General features: G+C 41.6%; 1 protein-coding gene across 2 annotated transcripts in view; it reads right to left on the bottom strand.

Moving 5' to 3' along the window:
* Positions 1–19,281, bottom strand: part of LOC124600024 (PAS domain-containing serine/threonine-protein kinase) — a 218,715-nt gene that overhangs the window by 101,225 nt on the left and 98,209 nt on the right. For both annotated transcript variants that reach the window (XM_047136127.1, XM_047136126.1), the window contains exon 8: positions 12,498–12,647. In XM_047136127.1, coding sequence (XP_046992083.1) covers positions 12,498–12,647 — 150 coding nt within the window. The remainder of the gene's footprint in view (positions 1–12,497; positions 12,648–19,281) is intronic.

Below are 19,281 nucleotides of genomic sequence, written 5' to 3' on the forward strand. Positions count from 1 at the left end.
TTTGGCCCTTGAGCGCCAACCTGTTCAAAAAAGAATGAACATAGCCGTGAAGCTGCACCATATGGTGACACGTTCACCATACAGAGTAACTTCATGCACACTGACTGGAGGAGAAAATCCCCACAATCGGCACATCTGCGTGTTCACCCCATCAGTCAGAGAAAAGTGAGCTTCATCTGTTCATAGGATGGTCCAGGGCCAGCTCTCGTCAACTTCAATATTTGAGAGAAAGTGGAGTGCGAAGTCAACACATTGCAACTAGTGGTGCAAGTTGCTGTACGATATTGATCTTGTACAGATAATACTTGAGAATGGTTCAAAGCACTTTCCGCACAATGGACCATGGGATGTTCAACTGTCGTGACACAGCATGTGCACTGCCTGATGATCGGGAATCGTGCGCAGCATAGTCTGCCATAGCAACAGCGATTTCATCAACCACCTGTGGTGCAATCAGTTGTCAGCCTCTTACTGGAGCGACATTCAGTTCTCCATCAAGCTCCGCACAGCAGCTGGGTAAGAGAACCCTTCCATAATCCTTTCAGCTGCCGATTTTCCTGAAGTGCAAGTGCTGCATTACTGTTGCTTTGATAATAGAGCTTCCCCAATAATGCCCTGCTCCTTTTGTCCAAGTTCATGTTATCTTGTCAGCAAGTGAACTGCGACTGGTCACTGGTGGGAGACTATGAATCACGATGACTGATCACAGCAGCTGGTGGCCATAGTTGGAACTGCACCCCATACTCTAGAAATAAACACTACCAAGTTTGCGTATTATAATGTGTTAAATAGGGAAAGTTTAATTATTATCACCCATTATAATGACAATATTATGAAAATGAAAGTTGCTACTCACCACATAGGGACACACACACACACACACACACACACACACACACACACACACTGAAGTCTCTGGCTGCTAGGCCAAAACTGAGGTGAATGGATGGGGTCAAGATAGACCTGGAGACACTAGGAGCCGACAAGAACATGGTCAATAACAGAGACCAATAGAAAAGGACAGGGAGAGAGGCAATGAACCAATTATTATTGTTCTTAGTTTGAGGGTGTAAATTATGTTTCATAAAACAGCAGTTCCAAATCTCAGTACAACAGCAGCTTAAGCAAGTATTGAGCAAGTCTACAGATGAGGACTATCCTCTCACTAGCATACAAGATGCCCTCTATTATAATGTGGATTATCAATAGGCATACAACTGTGCAACTCCCCTCCCCTCCATCCACCTATCTAGTCTCACCAATGTATACCAACTTGAAATTATGATGATTACTTAATGTCCCAAAACTGCAACCTAAAAGCAACTTTAACATTATCAGTACCAGGAGGTCATGAGGTGTGGGGTGGGCAGAAAAGCAGAGGACCACAGAAGGGGGAAAAGACCGGTGGTTGTGTTGAAAGAGAGTGGCATATTTTTGTGGGAGGGGGGGGGGGGGGATATGAATTAGGAGGTGGTGATAAGACAGAAGGGGTAGAAACCATTGGATGGAGGCTCTGCCCATTCCTCCCTACCCCACATCCTCTTGACACTGCAACTGGCAACCGTGTCTTGCCACCATCTGCCTTCACACTCTGCCAGGTAGTGCTCTTCTCTTCCACCACCAGTGCCCTGCTATCCTCCCCCCTCCCCACCCCTCCCAAAGACCACTCGTGGCTACTGCTATTGCTCAACACAGCAGTTGCCTTCTGGCTGCAGTGGCTGGGTTAGCAATCATGTGCATATGTGAGCTTGCTTGTGTGAATGTTTTCTTTACTGAGGAAGGCTTTGGCCAAAAGCTCAGTTTCTAACAGACTTTTTGTTGCACATGTCTTCAACTCAGCATGTCAGTTTATGCTTTTCATAATACATCTACCTTACTTGCATGTGTGTGTTACCATTAAATGCAGGTGGCTGTGTGCATGTGAAAGATTATAAACATTTTGAACCATAAGAAGCTGCAGTCTAAAGACTGTGACAGTTACGTATCCTCTACACAAAGACTGCGTATATGGCTTGATCTATTAATATTAGTAGCTTTTATCGAATACCTTCCTGATCACTGAACCTAGTATTTTGAGATATAATAGTTGTGCTCACCTTTATTTAATACACTCATGTTTTAAGTGTTTAGATTAGATTAATACTAGTTCCATGGATCATGAATACGATATTTCGTAATGATGTGGAACGAGTCGAATTTTCCAATACATGACATAATTAGGTTAATTTAACAACATACTTAAGTTAATATAACAACTTTATTTTTTTTGTGTTTTTTCTTCTTAATTTATATCTAAAAATTCCTCTATGGAGTAGAAGGAGTTGTCATTCAGAAATTCTTTTAATTTCTTCTTAAATACCTGTTTGTTATCTGTCAGACTTTTGATACTATTTGGTAAGTGACCAAAGACTTTAGTGCCAGTATAATTCACCCCTTTCTGTGCCAAAGTTAGATTTAATCTTGAATAGTGAAGATCGTCCTTTCTCCTAGTATTGTAGTTATGCACACTGCTATTACTTTTGAATTGAGTTTGGTTGTTAATAACAAATTTCATAAGAGAGTATATATACTGAGAAGCTACTGTTAATATCCCTAGATCCTTAAATAAATGTCTGCAGGATGATCTTGGGTGGACTCCAGCTATTATTCTGATTACACGCTTTTGTGCAATAAATACTTTATTCCTCAGTGATGAATTACCCCAAAATATGATGCCATATGAAAGCAAGTGTGACCACAGAAAGCACATGTAAAAATTTCTATAGCATTTTCTGTCTGTGTTTGTGAGGATTTCAATGCAGATTTCTTGAAAGAGACAAACAGAAAAAATGAAATCCAATCATCTACATCTATGTGATTACTCTGTTATTCACAATAAAGTGCCTGGCAGAGGGTTCAATGAACCACCTTCAAGCTGTCTCTCTACCATTCCACTCTCCTAACAACATGCGGGGAAAACAAGCACTTAAATTTTTCTGTGCAAGCCCTGATTTCTCTTATTTTATCGTGATGATCATTTCTCCATATGTAGGTGGGTGCCAACAGAATGTTTTCACAATCTGAGGAGAAAACTGGTGATTGAAATTTCATGAGAAGATCCCATCGCAACAAAAAACGCCTTTGTTTTAATGATTGCCACTCCAATTCACGTACCATGTCTGTGACACTATCTCTCCTATTTTGTGATAATACAAAACGAGCTGCCCTTCTTTGTACTTTTTCGATGTCATCCATCAGTCTCACCTGATGCATATCACACACCTCACAGCAATACTCAAGAATAGGGCGGACAAGTGTGGTGTAAGCAGTCTCTTCAGTAGACCTGTTGCACATTCTAAGTGTTTTGCCAATGAATCGCAGTCTTTGGTTTGCTCTACCCACAATATTATGTATGTCATCCTTCCAATTTAGGTTATTTGTAATTGTAATCCCTAAGTTTTTAGCTGAATTTACAGCCTTCAGATTTGTGTGACTTACCGCATAATCGAAATTTAGCCAATTTCTTTCAGTACTCATGTGAATAACTTCACACTTTTCTTTATTCAGGGCCAATTTCCATTTTTCACACCATACAGATATCCTCTCTAAATCATTTTGCAAATCGTTTTGATCATCTGATGACTTTACAAGACAGTAAATGACAGCATCATCTGCAAACAATCTAATAGGGCTACTCAGATAGTCTCCTTTCAGGAACAATAGAGGGCCTGTAACACCACCTTGAGGAATGCCGGATATTCCTTCTGTTGTACTCGATGACTTTCTGTCCATTACTACGAACTGTGACCTTTCTGACAGGAAATCACGAATCCAGTCGCACAACTGAGGCGATACCACATAGGCACGCAGTTTGGTCAGAAGACGCTTGTGAGGAACGGTGTCGAAAGCCTTCTGGAAATCTAAAAATATGGAATCAATTTGACATCCCCTGTTGATAGCACTTATTACTTCATTAGTATAAAGAGCTAGTTGTGTTTCCCAAGAACGATATTTTCTGAATCCGTGCTGACTATATGTCAATAAACCGTTTTCTTCGAGATACTTCATAATGTTCGAATACAGTATATGTTCCAAAACCCTACAGCAAATCGATGTTAGTGATACGGGCCTGTAATTCAGCAGATTACTCCTTTTTGGGTATTGGTGTGACTTGAGCAATTTTCCAGTCTTTAGCAACAGATCTTTATGTGAGGAAGTGGTTGTATATAATTGCTAAATATGGAGCTATTTTATTAACATACTCAGAGGAACCTGACTGGTATACAATCTGGACCAGAGGCCTTGCCCTTATTAAGTGATTTAAGCTGCTTTGTTACACCGAGGATATCTACTTCTACGTTTCTCATCTTGGCAGCTGTTCTTGATTGGAATTCAGGAGTATTTACTTCGTCGTCTTTGGCGAAGGAGTTTCGGAAAACCATGTTTAATAACTCTGCTTTAGTGACAATGTCATCAGTGACTTCATCGTTGTTATCGTGCAGTGAAGGTATTGATTGCGTCTTGCCACTGATGTGCTGGCCTCGCCCGTTCATCCTGTCAGTGGGCAGATGGCCGCTCCTTCAGCTGGGCCCGATCAAGCACACGGGGGCAAAGGCTTGCTGGTTATTGGGAACTCCAACGTTCGGCGGGTGATGGAGCCCCTGAGGAAAATAGTGTATAGGGCTGGAAAGAAATCCAACGTGCACTCTGTTTGTCTGCCGGGAGGCCTCATCCAAGATGTGGAGGCGGCCTTGCCTGCGGCTATCGAGCGTATGGGGTGCAGTCGTCTGCAAGCAGTTGCTCACATCGGCACCAATGATGCCTGTCACTTGGTTTCTGAGGCGACCCTCAGATCGTACAGGCGGCTGGCAGATTTGGTGAAGACCGCTGGCCTCGCACGCGGGGTGCAAGCAGAGCTCTCTATTTGCAGCATCGTTCCCAGAGTGGATCGGGGTCCTTTGGTTTGTAGCCGAGTGGAGGGTCTCAACCAGAGGCTTCGTCGACTCTGACGGTCCTGGCTGCAGACTTCTAGACTTGCTCTATTGGGTGGGGAATTGTTGGACACCCCTACATAGGTCAGGGGTACACTACACAAAGGAAGTGGCTACTCGGGTAGCAGACTAATTGTGGCGTGCACATGGGTTTTTTTAGGCTAGGCTGTAGTGCAAGGTGTCCTGATGAACACTCACCAGTCGACGTGCAGGCAGGGAAATCAGGACGTGGTCAGTGTAAAGACACTTCAGCCATCAAGATATTAGCAGTAAATTATCAGAGTGTTCGGAACAAAGTTCCTGAATTTACTGCCCTCCAGGAAGCATGTGGTGCGCAAATTATTCTCGGGACTGAGACCTGGCTGAACCCTGAGATAGGAAGTTCTGAAATATTTAGTGATGGTTGGAACGTGTATCGGAAAGACAGATTAGACACCATAGGGAGTGGCGTCTTCATTGCAGTTGACAAAAATATTGTGTCTACTGAGGTTGAAGTAGAGTGTGATTGTGAAGTTATCTGGACACGATTGACAGGGCTAGGGGAAATTAAATTAATTGTTGGGTGTTATTACCGGCCACCAGGTTCCATCGTGGCAGTTCTAGAATCATTCAAAAGGAGTCTGCATTCTGTATCACAGAAGTACCCGGATCGTGCTATATTGGTCGGAGGCGACTTCAACCTACCTAGTGTAGACTGGGATGTCTATGGATTCATTACAGGTGGTACAGACAAGCCGTTGTGTGAATTACTTTGGAACACAATATCCGAAAACTGTCTTGAGCAGCTAAATCGACAGCCAACGCGTAATGGAAATATTTTAGATCTGGTAGCCACGAACAGACCAGACCTCATCGACGGTGTCAGTGTTGAGACAGGGATTAGTGATCATGGTGTAAAAGGTAAAAAGTCGGTCAAAAAGGCTAGGAGAGTATTCTTACTACAAAGAGCACGTAAGCAGTTGTTAGCATCCCACTTAGTAAATGAATTAACTTCATTTACATCCGGTACGATGGACGTGGAAGAATTCTGGGCAAATTTTAAACACATTGTAAATCACGCACTGGACAAGTATGTGCCGAAAAAATGGGTTACGGACGGAAAAGACCCACCGTGGTTTAACAGTGCAATTCGGAGAATGCTCAGGAAGCAAAGACAGTTGCACTCGTGGTACAAGAAAGACCGGGAGAATGAGGATAGGCAAAAGTTAGTAGAGATTCGTGCTGCTGTAAAAAGAGCGATGCGCGAAGCATTCAACCACTACCACCGTCATACCTTAGCAAAAGATCTTGCTGAAAACCCAAGGAAATTCTGGTCTTACGTAAAATCAGTAAGCGGGTCGAAGGCTTCCATCCAATCACTCACTGATCAGTCTGGCCTGGCAACGGAAGACAGCAAAATGGAAACTGAAATTTTCAATTTAGCATTTGAGAAATCTTTCATGCAGGAGGATCGTACAAACACACCGCCGTTTGTCTCGTACAGATTCCCGTATGGAGGACATAGTGCTAGACATCCCTGGGGTTGTGAAGCAGCTGAATGGGTTGAAAATAAATAAATTGCCAGGTCCTGATGGGATTCCAATTCGGTTTCACAGAGAGTACTCTACTGTATTGGCTCCTTACTTAGCTTTCCCAACGTAAAGTCCCAAGCGACTGGAAAAAAGCGCAGGTGACGCCAGTATATAAGAAGGGTAGAAGGACGGATCCTCAAAATTACAGACCAATATCCTTAACATCGGTTTGTTCCAGGATTCTCGAACATATTCTCAGTTCGAATATAATGAATTTCCTTGAGACAGAGAAGTTGCTGTCCATGCATCAGCACAGCTTTAGAAAGCATCGCTCCTGCGAAACACAACTCGCCCTTTTTTCACATGATATCTTGCGAACCATGGATGAAGGATGCCACATTCCTTGACTTCCGGAAAGCGTTTGACTCGGCGCCCCACTGCAGACTCCTAACTAAGGTACGAGCATATGGGATTGGTTCCCAAGTATGTGAGTGGCTCGAAGACTTCTTAAGTAATAAAACCCAGTACGTTGTCCTCAACGGTGAGTGTTCATCGGAGGTGAGGGTATCATCTGGAGTGCCCCAGGGAAGTGTGGTAGGTCCGCTGTTGTTTTCTACCTACATAAATGATCTTTTGGATAGGGCGGATAGCAATGTGCGGCTGTTTGCTGATGATGCTGTGGTGTATGGGAAGGTGTCGTCGTTGAGTGACTGTAGGAGGATACAAGATGACTTGGACAGGATTTGTGATTGGTGTAAAGAATGGCAGCTAACTCTAAATAAATGTAAATTAATGCAGATGAATAGGAAAAAGAATCCCGTAATGTTTGAATACTCCATTAGTAGTGTAGTGCTTGACACAGTCACATCGATTAAATACTTGGGCGTAACATTGCAGAGCGATATGAAGTGGGAAAAGCATGTAATGGCAGTTGTGGAGAAGTCGGATAGTCATCTTCGATTCATTGGTATAATTTTGGGAAGATGTGGTTCATCTGTAAAGGAGACCGCTTTTAAACACTAATACGACCTATTCTTGAGTACTGCTCGACCATTTGGGATCCCTATCAGTTCGGATTGAGGGAGGACATAGAAGCAATTCAGAGGCGGGCTGCTAGATTTGTTACTGGTAGGTTTGATCATTATGCGAGTGTTACGGAAATGCTTCAAGAACTCGGGTGGGAGTCTCTAGAGGAAAGGTGGTGTTCTTTTCATGAATCACTACTGAGGAAATTTAGAGAACCAGCATTTGAGGTAGACTGCAGTACAATTTTACTGTCGCCAACGTACATTTCGCAGAAAGACCACAAAGATAAGATAAGAGAGATTAGGGCTCGTACAGAGGCATATAGGCAGTCATTTTTCCCTCGCTCTGTTTGGGAGTGGAACAGGGAGAGAAGATGCTTGTTGTGGTACGAGGTACCCTTAGTTAAACGATCCAATTATCAGTTCAGTCCGATTGTCAGGTATAACCTCTACCCACACTATTTCATACGAACTATCTACTTCAATTTCGCTACAAGGCGAACTACCTCTGGCAGCAATAAATACTCCACCACCAACTGTATTCAATCTATCCTTTCTGAACACTGTTAATTCGTTTGAAAAAAAATTCGGCTGAACTTATTTCTGGCTTTAGTGAGCTCTCTGTACCTACAACTATTTGAGCTTCAGTGCTTTCTATTAGGGCTTGGAGCTCTGGTTCTCTCCCAACACAGCTACGACAATTTGTAACTACAATACCAATTGTTTCTACAATGACCTTATTGTGTTATACCTGCCCACTTTTAGATGGACGCCCCTTCTGTTGTTCCCTGAGATCCTCTAACCTAAAAAACCGCCCAGACCCTCCCACACAGTCCCCACTACCCATGTAGCTGCCTCCTCTGTGTAGTGGACTCCTGATCTATTAAGCGGAACCCGGAAACCCACCACCTGATGGCGCAAGTCAAGGAGTCTGCAGCCTACAAGGTCACAGTACCGCCTGAGCCTCTGATTCAGACCCTCCACTCAGCTACGCACCAAAGGACCATAGTCGGTTCTATCGAGGATGCTGCAGATGGTGAGCTCCGCCTTAATCTCGGAAGCAAGACTGGCAGTCTTTACCATTTCCACTAGCCATCCGAAACCGAGACACGTCATTGGTACCGGCATGAGCCACCACCTACAGTTGGCTTCACCCTGTACTCTTCAGGGCATCCGGAAGCACCCTTCCCACACCTGGAATGACTCACCCCGGAATTCACATGGAGTGCACACTGGCTTCCTTCCCCTCCTTGCATCCATGTTCCTAAGGAACCCCATTACGCGCCTAACATTGGAGCTCCCAACTACCAGCAAACCCACACTCTATCAATGCCCAGACCTTGCGGGCCGAGAAGCTTCCTCTGGAACAGAGTAGACGACTGCATCCGGCTCAGAGACATCGTCAGCCACAGATGACGCCCGAAACCTGTTCGTCAAACGAACCGGAGAGGCCCTACGATTGGCCCCTCGGAAAGTTTTTCACTGCCTGCCAGACTTTGGAATGACCTCTCACTCGACCACGGGTTTGGGGTCAACCTCAGTGCATGCTTTGTATAATTTCAACAGAAACAGAACAGATTAACCTCCTGACATATTTTGCACATTTCCACTCAATGGTGTATTATGGAATAATTTTCTGGAACAACTCATCACTTACAAAGAAAGTGCTGATTGCACAAAAGTGAGAAGTTAAGATTAGTATGTGGTGTTCACCCGTGGTCATCACGTATATTACTCTTCAAGGAATTAGGCATTTTAACTGCACCATCACAATGCATACATTCGCTAATGGAATTTGTCATAAATAATCCACGGCAATTTGAGAAGAGTAGTGACGTCCATACCTACAACACTAAGAGGAAAAAAGTGACCTTATTTGTCCATTATTAAAACTCTCAGGTACTAAGAAAGGAGTTTAATATGCAGCAACAAAAACTTTTGATAATTTGCCCAATAACATTAAGTGTCTGACAAATTAGTGAAGCAAGTTTTAAATCTAAGCTAAGACCACTTCTACAATTATGGAAGGGATAGATTACTACACACCATAAAGGTGACATCAAATTGCATACGGGCAGAAAAGACTGTTATACAGTAAGCTTTCAGACAAAGCCTTCTTCATCAGAAAAGAAAAGCGCGCACACACACACACAGGCTGTTCAGGTCACCCACAGATAATGGTCATGTGCATATGTGAGGTGTGCTTTGTTGCACAACAATATGGCACCTCCCTGTCCTTCAAAATGCTTACTCAACATCCGACACTGTTCACAACCATTACATATACTACCAGGTCTTGCAAGAACACTTAATACAAACAACATAGATGCATTCTGGTGGCCATTCTATATCTCACAGGGAGTTGCAATTATAATCATTTAGATACCTGCCAATGGTGTGTACATGTATCAAGCTACACTGACATCTGACAATGTCTTCTGGGTGCTTCACTTTTTTGGTCATGCATTGCGTATTTATGTGATAGGTTTGATGCCTTCAGCTGCACTTATAGATCCTATTCCATTGCAATCAATGCTGATATTACATTACATCACCTTAAAGAAAGTTCAGCATATTGGAAACAGATTTTTTGTACTCTCTATGGATGTATAATGATTACCCAGTATCCACAAGATCACCTGTTATCAGAGAGGGGTTTGAAGATGGTGTAATGTGACACAGAAATCAATTGCAAATAAAGTAAAACCTATAAATACAGCTGAAGTTGTCATATCCCTAATACAGTTACAGGTCTTTTTTGGGGAAGGGTCACTATTTTTTCCATCATGATGCATCAGAATCATCCTTTGTGGACCTACTGACATTTGTTATTACCTCGTATTCCTCATTATTACATAATCTTCAGGACTAGGAACACAGTTGAGTATGGAGAGCTTTTTGAATCTTTCCACTATGGATTCTCTTTAAATCCAGTTCACGTATTAAATATCTGTTTTTCCACAGTTCAGAGTTACTTTAACTTGCCTCCTGGAAATAGGTCTTCGGAGTAGACAGACATAATGAAGTTGTGGCAGTCCTGATAAGTTAAAAAAACAAAAACAAAATACATTTCACTGTATTTGTCCGACACATTTAGCTGCAATTCATTAAATATTTCCTTCTTAGCTCCATGAAAAGCTTTGCAAGTAGAGCTGTTTTTCTTAATTATAAGCCTTCATTTAATGCTACAAACATACATTTGCTTCCGTGATGCCACATTTACTTCAGTGATACCACATTTACTTCCTGTAATGCAATAATAGTTAATGACATCTGCTTCATAAATGACCGTTAAATTAAAGTTAGTATAGTGATGTATCGTTGGAAAGTACAACTGAGGAGAGTAAAAGAAACTTTACAAGATGTACAACTTTGCTTCTGCCGTTTTTTCCCCAACATTTGAGGCTTTAATGAAACAAATTGGTTACACATGTATCATTCAAAGTATTTTCCATCGCTGGCCACTACTTTCTCCCATCTTTCGGGCAGTGTACGAATACCGCGTCGAAAATTTTTTTCATCTTTTGAAGCGATCCACGAATCGATCCAATTTGTGACTTCATGAGATGGGAAGTGTTGGTCACCCAGACCATGTGCCATTGATCTAAAACAGGTGATAGTCAGAGGGAGCAATGTCTGGAGAATACAGCAGGTGGGGTAGGACTTCCCATTTTAATGTTTCCAAGTATGTTTTGACCCCTTTTGAAACATGGGGCCGAGTGCTGTCGTGTTGCAAAATCACTTTATCGTGCCTCTCGCTGTATTAAGGCCATTTGTCTTAATTCTCAAATGCATTAACTGCATTCGATAACAAGCACCTGTGATTGTTTAACTTGGTTTTAACATCTCATAGTACACAATGCTGAGCTGGTCCCACTAAATGCAGAGCATGATCTTGGAGCCGTGAATATTCAGTTTGGCCGTCGACGTGGAAGCATGGCCAGGATATCCCCATGATTTGTTGTGTTTAGGGTTGTTATAATGAATCCATTTTTCGCCCTCAGTCACAATGCGATGCAGAAATCCCTTGCATTTTTGCTTCTGAAGTAACTGTTCACAAACACACAAACGCTGTTCAATATCTCACACGGGACCCAGTTCCTTCTTTCTGAATCATGCCCATAGCCTTGAGATGTTTTGAAATGGCTTGCTCTGCCACTCCCACTAATCGTGACATTTCTTCTCGAGTCTGATGTGAGTCTTCACTCAGCAATGTCTCCAATTCTGCATCTTCGAAAACATTCTCTCTTCCACCACTAAACTGGACTATGATGTTAAAAATCACCATTCTTGAAGTGTTGAAACCACTCACAACATGTTCTTTCACTAATAGTGTCTTTACCATACGTACTTGAGAGCATTCGATGAGACTCACCCGCTGTTTTCTTCATATTGAAACAAAACAGCAACACCACCAACAAATGACAAGAATTTGGCTTGTAAACTGACATTTTCAATCAAGAACAACTTTATGACGCAGACAAAAATCAACTAATGTTTGAATGAGGTTATGTTGAGCGAGGTCCAAGCTAACTGCCTGATGTCTGTGATCTGTTTCTTTTGACCGCTACTTACCGTTGTCGCCACCTATCCGGTAACGGCAGAAGCTAAGTCGTACACCTTGTATATGCACTGAATCATTCAAAAAACAGTATTTTTGAATTCAGTAGTACACATTTATCCATCATATAGCTTGCTGTTCACAATATTTGAAAAACCAGAAATAAAAAAAATTTAAGGACCAACAAGAAATAATTTGAAAATGAATGAACATTGTATGTTCATGTCCCCAAACTGGGAGAGCAGTACCAAGCATTTAAGGACTATAATCATCTTAGTGTCATATAGTGTATATCTGTCACTATCTTTCTTTCTTTCTTCCCTGCTATTATAGAACCCCCCCCCCCCCCCCCCTCCCTACAAAACACACACACACACACACACACACACACACACACACACACACAACAGAGAGAAGTTTAAAAGTTTACCTTTGGCATGACCTCTTCGGGGCAAGGCACTTTGAGAGATGGTATAAGGCTGGAAATGTCTGTCCCTTGAAGTTGCTCCTCCTCATACTGGAATATAATTCCAGCCTCTGTGTCAGCAGATATAATGTAGCCTCTGTCATCTATCACAATCTGGAAATGCAATTGCAAACATTTACTATCTTGTGTTCATTTATTCCCCATTGATCACTCTACATCAAATAAGCTTTGTTATATGTAGATAGCAGTAGTTTTTAATTTGACATAGTGTACAGAAGTTAACTGTTCCAAGGACAGACAGTTGGAATGTGCTCTGTAACAACAGAAGAAAACTTTTACATACAACACTGGAATTATTGTACAATCATATGATAAAAATGAAGGGAATGGTTTGACAAGGGACAGACTAATACAAAACTAACTGTTAAGGAATATGTATGAAACTGCAACCAGAAACTACATAAATAATAAAATATAATTGCTAGTCCTCTATGACAATGTAATGTTAAAATTACACTATCTTACACCTCAGAGCACTATCTGGATTTTATAAAGGTAGGAGAAACAGTTACCAATTCACGTGAAAGAAACCATCAACCTCTTCCCAACAAAAATTCCTGAACAAATAGGGAGCACAATGATGGATGCAGAGATTGGTGACCACATGGCCACTGTAACAAGACAATACTGTAACATTCAAGCTCATCAAAAATAAATGCAAAATATGTCTATTTAAAAGAGCAGGGAACACTTCATTTGATGCCCTCTTAAGAGAGAGGCTTCACTCCTTCCAAATTAAATATGTAAATGTAGACCAGAAGTGTCTTAATTCAAAGAAATAGTATCAACACTAATTCAGAGAGATAAGATATAAATTAATACAAAATAGTACTGAGTGCCCATGGGACACAAAACAGGTCAGTACACTGTTGCAGAAGCAACAAAAAAAGCATGACAAATTTAAAAGAACACAAAATCTCCAAGATTGGCAATGTTTTATTGAAGCTTGAAACCTAGTGTGGACTTCAATGTGAGTGACTTAATAGTTTACACAATGGAACTGTCTCGAAATCTAGTACAAAATTCAAGAGATTCTGGTCATATGTAAAGTGCACCAACAGCAAGACACAATCAGTACTTTCACAGTGTCATAGCAATGGTTATGTTATCAAAGACTTTGCCACTATAATGGAGTCATTGTTTCCCAAAATTTCTTCAGGTACAGCAAAGCAGCTTAAATCACTTAAAAAATGGAAGTCTTCCAAACCAGATAGAACACCAATTACGTTCCTTTCTGAGTATGCTGATACAATAGCTGCATACTTAGCCATAATATACAATTGGAAAGTTGCAAACGAAAAAGTAATCCAATCAATTACAACTGACCAGAATTTACGATTTTGGGTCATATACTGTATTTGAACATTGTGAGTTTTCTCTAAGGAAATGGTCTCCTGGCAAATGATCAGCATGGATTCAGAAAATATTCTTGTGAAATACAAATAGGTCTGTATTTGCTGAAAGGGAATCTCAATTTGGTTCCATAATTCTAGATTTCCAGAAGGCTTTTGACGTGGTTCCTCACAAGCTACTTCTAATCAAATTGTGTCTAAGGAGCGTCACCTCTGTTGTGCGACTAGATTTATAATATCTTGTCAGAAAGGTCAAAGTTCTTGGGCATTGACAATGATGTGAGTCTTCACTCAGCAATGTCTCCAATTCTGCATCTTCGAAAACATTCTCTCTTCCACCACTAAACTGGACTATGATGTTAAAAATCACCATTCTTGAAGTGTTGAAACCACTCACAAAAAAACAAAGTTGTTAAAGTCATCGAGTAAAATGGGAGCAATATCTATGGTTCCCCAAAGAAGTGTGACAGGAGCTCTGCTGTTTCTAATCAACACAAACGATTTAGGAGATAATCCGAGCAGCCCACTGGAGTTTTTGCTGATGATTCCGTCATTTACCATCTCATAAAGCCATCATAAGATCAAAACCAATTGCAAAATGATTTACACAAGACATCTGTATGATGAAAAAGTGGTAACTGACTCTAAATAATGATAACTGGGAAGTACTATGAGGGATCTGCCAAATTTCGGTTCATAATAAATCACACAAATCTAAAGACTATCAATTCAACTATATACTTAAGATTTACATTACAAATAACTTAAATGAGAGCAGTCACATATATAATGTTGTGGGGAAAGTGACTCTAAGGCTGTATTTTATGGCAGATCACTTAGAAGATGCAGCAGGTCTACTAAATAGACTGCTTACATTATGCTTGTCCATCCTCTGCTGGAGTATTGTTGCATGGTAATGGATAAGCATCACATAGGACTCACGGAGAACATAGAAAAAGTTGGAAGAAGGGCAGTTCGCTTTTTATTGCCGCAAAATAGACTAGAGTGTGTCATGGATATGATATGAGAGTTTTGATAGCAACCATTATAATGAAAGTGTTTTTTGTTGCAGCCGGGTCTTTCCACAAAATTTCAGTCACCAACTTTACCTCTGAATGCAAAAAGATTTTGGTAGTGCCTACCTACATAGAAGAAATGATCATCGTAATAAAATAGAAGAAATAAGATCTCACACAGAAAGGTTTAAGTCAGGCACTTAACTGTGAACTGCACAGTAATCATGTAAATGTAAATGTGTTGCAACCTAAACAAGAAAAAGAAAGTCATGGATGACTGACTAAAGATAGCTAATGGATCAAGAAGCAGCTGCAAATCAAACCCAGGTGAATATAGAAGAGTGAACAAAATTATTAGGGGGAGAATCATAGAAGCAAAAGAAGAACTGAAACAAAAATACGCATGCTGAAACTTTAAAAATTAGACAACATCACTGTTTGTAAGAAAGAAGAAGAAATGACTGGGAACTCCCATGCAAGATGCTTGTGTGTTAGCAGATCATCTGCAGGAGCCACCCGTTTGGAGGAAATAGGGACAAGTTATTTTAAAATGTTTATTTTTAAATATTAACTTCTATGCTCTGAATTGGTTGCTGTGAACACCACCCACAGCCTTCCCACAGTTCCAGTACGTGCTGCTTGACTAAACAGGGTTTTTTACAGTGATGACTGCTGACAGAGGGATGCCTTAGGTGTGTGTTGATCACAATCTTTGACCAATATGAGTGCAGGGAAGAATCACGTGGTGTCTTGGATGCGAATGCCTGAGAGCCATGGCAGATACAACTCGCTCTCCTAGCTTCTGGCTTCCGATCTGTTAACACATGCCTCTCTCTAAGATCCACTCGGGACTCTGGCCATAGCAGCCAACTACATATGGACAATGACTTTCCTAGGTGCACTGTCTGTATCCCTTCAACGTGGATAAATACCCTATGTGGTTTTTTTTTTTTTTTACTGTCTTATGTTTTAATGTAACTGTTCTGTATGCATACCTGTCTACTCATCCTTGGTCCTAACTAAACAGTAGGCATCATTATGTTGCAATAGTTCTCCCCTTTTGGTCTGGAAATAGTTGCCCTATGTATCTGGTTGTCGCCACAAAAATGTTAGCAATGGAAGGAAACCACAATTTCTTTTACACAGCCTGTAGCCACATCTGCCTTGTGTTAGCCAGAGTGGCAAGTGTGGAATTTGTCTGCACTACCTAACACATCCTGATGATGTCTGTCACTTGGCACCTGTACGCACACTGTGTGTGAGTGCACTTGTGCTGGCCGCAGAGGCCTCCAGCCATGCCATTCTTTTGCAGCTCACCATCTTGCTATCTGCTGTTGGGCTTTGTTTGTTGTCAGTGTCGCCTTCTCCTCCCATTACCATGAGAGTCCAGGTATCAACGGGTCATCACTGTCTCATCAGTGCAGTTCTGTTCCTGCCTAACCAAGGGTCACAGTACCTATGTTGTTGGTATGCACCATCATTATCGTTGTCAACTCCATGCTCTGCAGCTAATTGAGTATTGCTAGCACCTCCCGTTTGCTTCCTGCAGTGAACGAACATGCTAGTGTAGCAGGCTTTTGAGATTATTCCACTGTAGGGTCTACTTGTTTACTTTTGGATTGGTTTTACTATTGTTAACTGTTATTCCACTTTTCGGTGTTACCACGCCTTTGATGCGTTCCCAGCAAGAAGGTGCACCTGAAAGCGGTCATTTAACAAGATCAAATCTGTGAGTTGGAGGGACAGGTGGTGGAGCTGTGATTGCAGGCAGCTATTCCAGGGTGAATTTTGGTGCATAAGTCACCCATGACAATCCTACGGGAGTTTAAGCTTTCTCACCATCTGTTACCATGAACAGCTTACCGACAGTTACTCTCATTTCATCCATTTTAGGGAGACCCAATGAGAAAGTAAATAAATTTTAGAAGAACGCCAATAATGTAGGTAGCATGTGTTCGTGGCCAGAGGGTTTGCTGAAGGTAGCACAATTCAAGTTGTCCAGAGGTGTGCGCATTTTCATAAAATCAGTTGAGGTTTTGAAAAATACTGAGAGATTCAACACCGTAGTGAAGGCCTTGGCAGGGCAGTATTCCAGTAAGAAATAAATCAGCTACTAACATGAAAAACACACTACCTCAGACAAAGAATCAGGTAAGATCTAAATGATTCAGCCAATGAATCAGGACCACATACTCTTGGCCACAACGCAACCAGCAACGAAGTACTTTTGCAGGAGGTGTAAGTGTACGGTTAATGTTTTTATTAGCAGTATCAGCCACTGATTGGTAATAGGGATAAGACTGGTTCTCCAAGCACTCTTCATAAAGTGGTTCATTTCGCACTGTTGCCTGAGAAGTAAGGCAATTTCTATTTGTGCCTATGTGAAAAAATGAGATGAGATGATCTGCTGACCTAATTGTTGAGAGAGTATATACTTACAAATGTACTGCCTGCAGTCACGAAATACACAAACCCACGTACACAGCAGGCCTCCCAATAACAATGGAAGCAGAAGAGTTAATCAGGGAAATGACAGGATGACAAGTGCAGCCACCCCACTTTCCCATTAAAAGCGTAACTCATCAACTTCCATGGCGTAAAAGAGTTGCCAAGTGTCACTGTGACTGGCACTATGTGAGGATATCCAGTACAAATTTGTGTGTACATGTGAGCACAAATAAGCTTAGTTCTCCCACCTCCTGGTGATAAGCACTGGCTGAAGTCATCACACTGCTGCACTAGCAGTCTAGGGTCCCTGGGAAATTGTTCTGTTAAATTGGTGCTTGATGGAAAAAAAATATGGGTACGAAATGGGGGTTACGAAGAAGCAAGGTCAGGATTTTGAAACCATCTTGGAATACATGTTCTGTGCCAGTGCCAGGGCATGATTGACCTACAGGTCCCTTACTGTCTAATTCGGCAGAGCAATTCGTCATTTTTTATGGCAATAGCACCTTACAGGCATGAGGAACTCCGGGGGAGGACACAATTATCCTGAAATTACTATTCACCATACATCTTGGTGTTAAAGGCAATCACCCCTCCAACAATAAACAGCACTTCAGAAAGATTCCCTTGGTGACAACCATAAACCGAGGTCTTAATGGAACTTCATTCTCGGTAGGCCCGCTCACCTAGAATGAAGTTTTGCACAGACTCTGCGCAAAGTGAGAACTTTGCAATGCAGAGATGAAAAATTTAAGGGAGTGTATCCCCATATGATGGATAACTTTGGAGTGAGAAAGGTTACAATACCCCATGGAAAAGTACAGGACAGTAGGCAGAAACCAATCAGTGATGAAATACATCCCCACCCCACCCCCAGGTCCCTCCCTACAGGGGGAAAAAAAAAAAAAACAACAGAAGTCTTTGCCTGTCAAAGTAGTTTACACAATCACACCACACTTTAAACAGAGGTTGCAAGGAAAGGCATCACATTTAACTGGGTCTGAACAGCATCTGTTTTACCTGGTCTTGGAGGAATACACTTGGTTGTTCGAGCAAAGGCAATATTTTCCAGCTGATGGCCTCATTTACCATGAAATTACAACCATGGATGATAGACCTATAGTGCAGAGACCATACAGAATTCTTTGCCACTATCTCTCATAGAAGAAAATATCCAGCAACAACTTGATGCACAATTTATACAAGCATCCACTAACACCTGAGCCTCAACAATATTGGTTGTAGCTAAGATATCAATCAATGGTGAGAGAACCTATTACCTGTGTGTGGATATGAGGATGGTAGATAAGGTCACTACCCCTGACAAACTGGGCATGGCATCGATGAAACCTGTAAAGATTTGGAAATTGCAATTCTTCACTACCTTAGGCATGAAATCAGGCCACCACCAAATTACAATAGACCCTAAAGACGGAACAAAGATTGGTTTCGTAGCATCTTCTGGCCTGTATGAGTTTAAGGATGACCTTTAGTCCAAGGATGCCCTTTAGTCCAAGGAATGCACTTGCCAGTTTCCAAGATTTACATTCTTGTTACAGCAAGGACTGAAACCTGTAACATGTTTGGTTTACCTACATGACATAGTGTTCTCCTGCACCACTGAGGAGCATGGTGACCATATGAGGAATGTGTTGTCAATATTACAAAGCGACCATTTGAGTCACAAGTTTAAGTGCTTGGGACATATTATAAGCTTTGCTGGAGTAAAACCAGATGCATGGCAGAAAGAAACTGTAGACAATTTTCCTACTCTTACTAATGTCAAAGAGTTACAGAACTTTTCATGTGGCGAAATATTGCTTTCTTTTTTGTATACGAAAGTGCTACAGAAACTGAACTTCTAGTGCGGCTACTGAAAGGAGTAGCCTTTGAATGGTCTACAGAATGCAA

Source organism: Schistocerca americana, chromosome 1 (assembly GCF_021461395.2).
Source record: "Schistocerca americana isolate TAMUIC-IGC-003095 chromosome 1, iqSchAmer2.1, whole genome shotgun sequence".
Taxonomy (NCBI): Eukaryota; Metazoa; Arthropoda; class Insecta; order Orthoptera; family Acrididae; genus Schistocerca; species Schistocerca americana.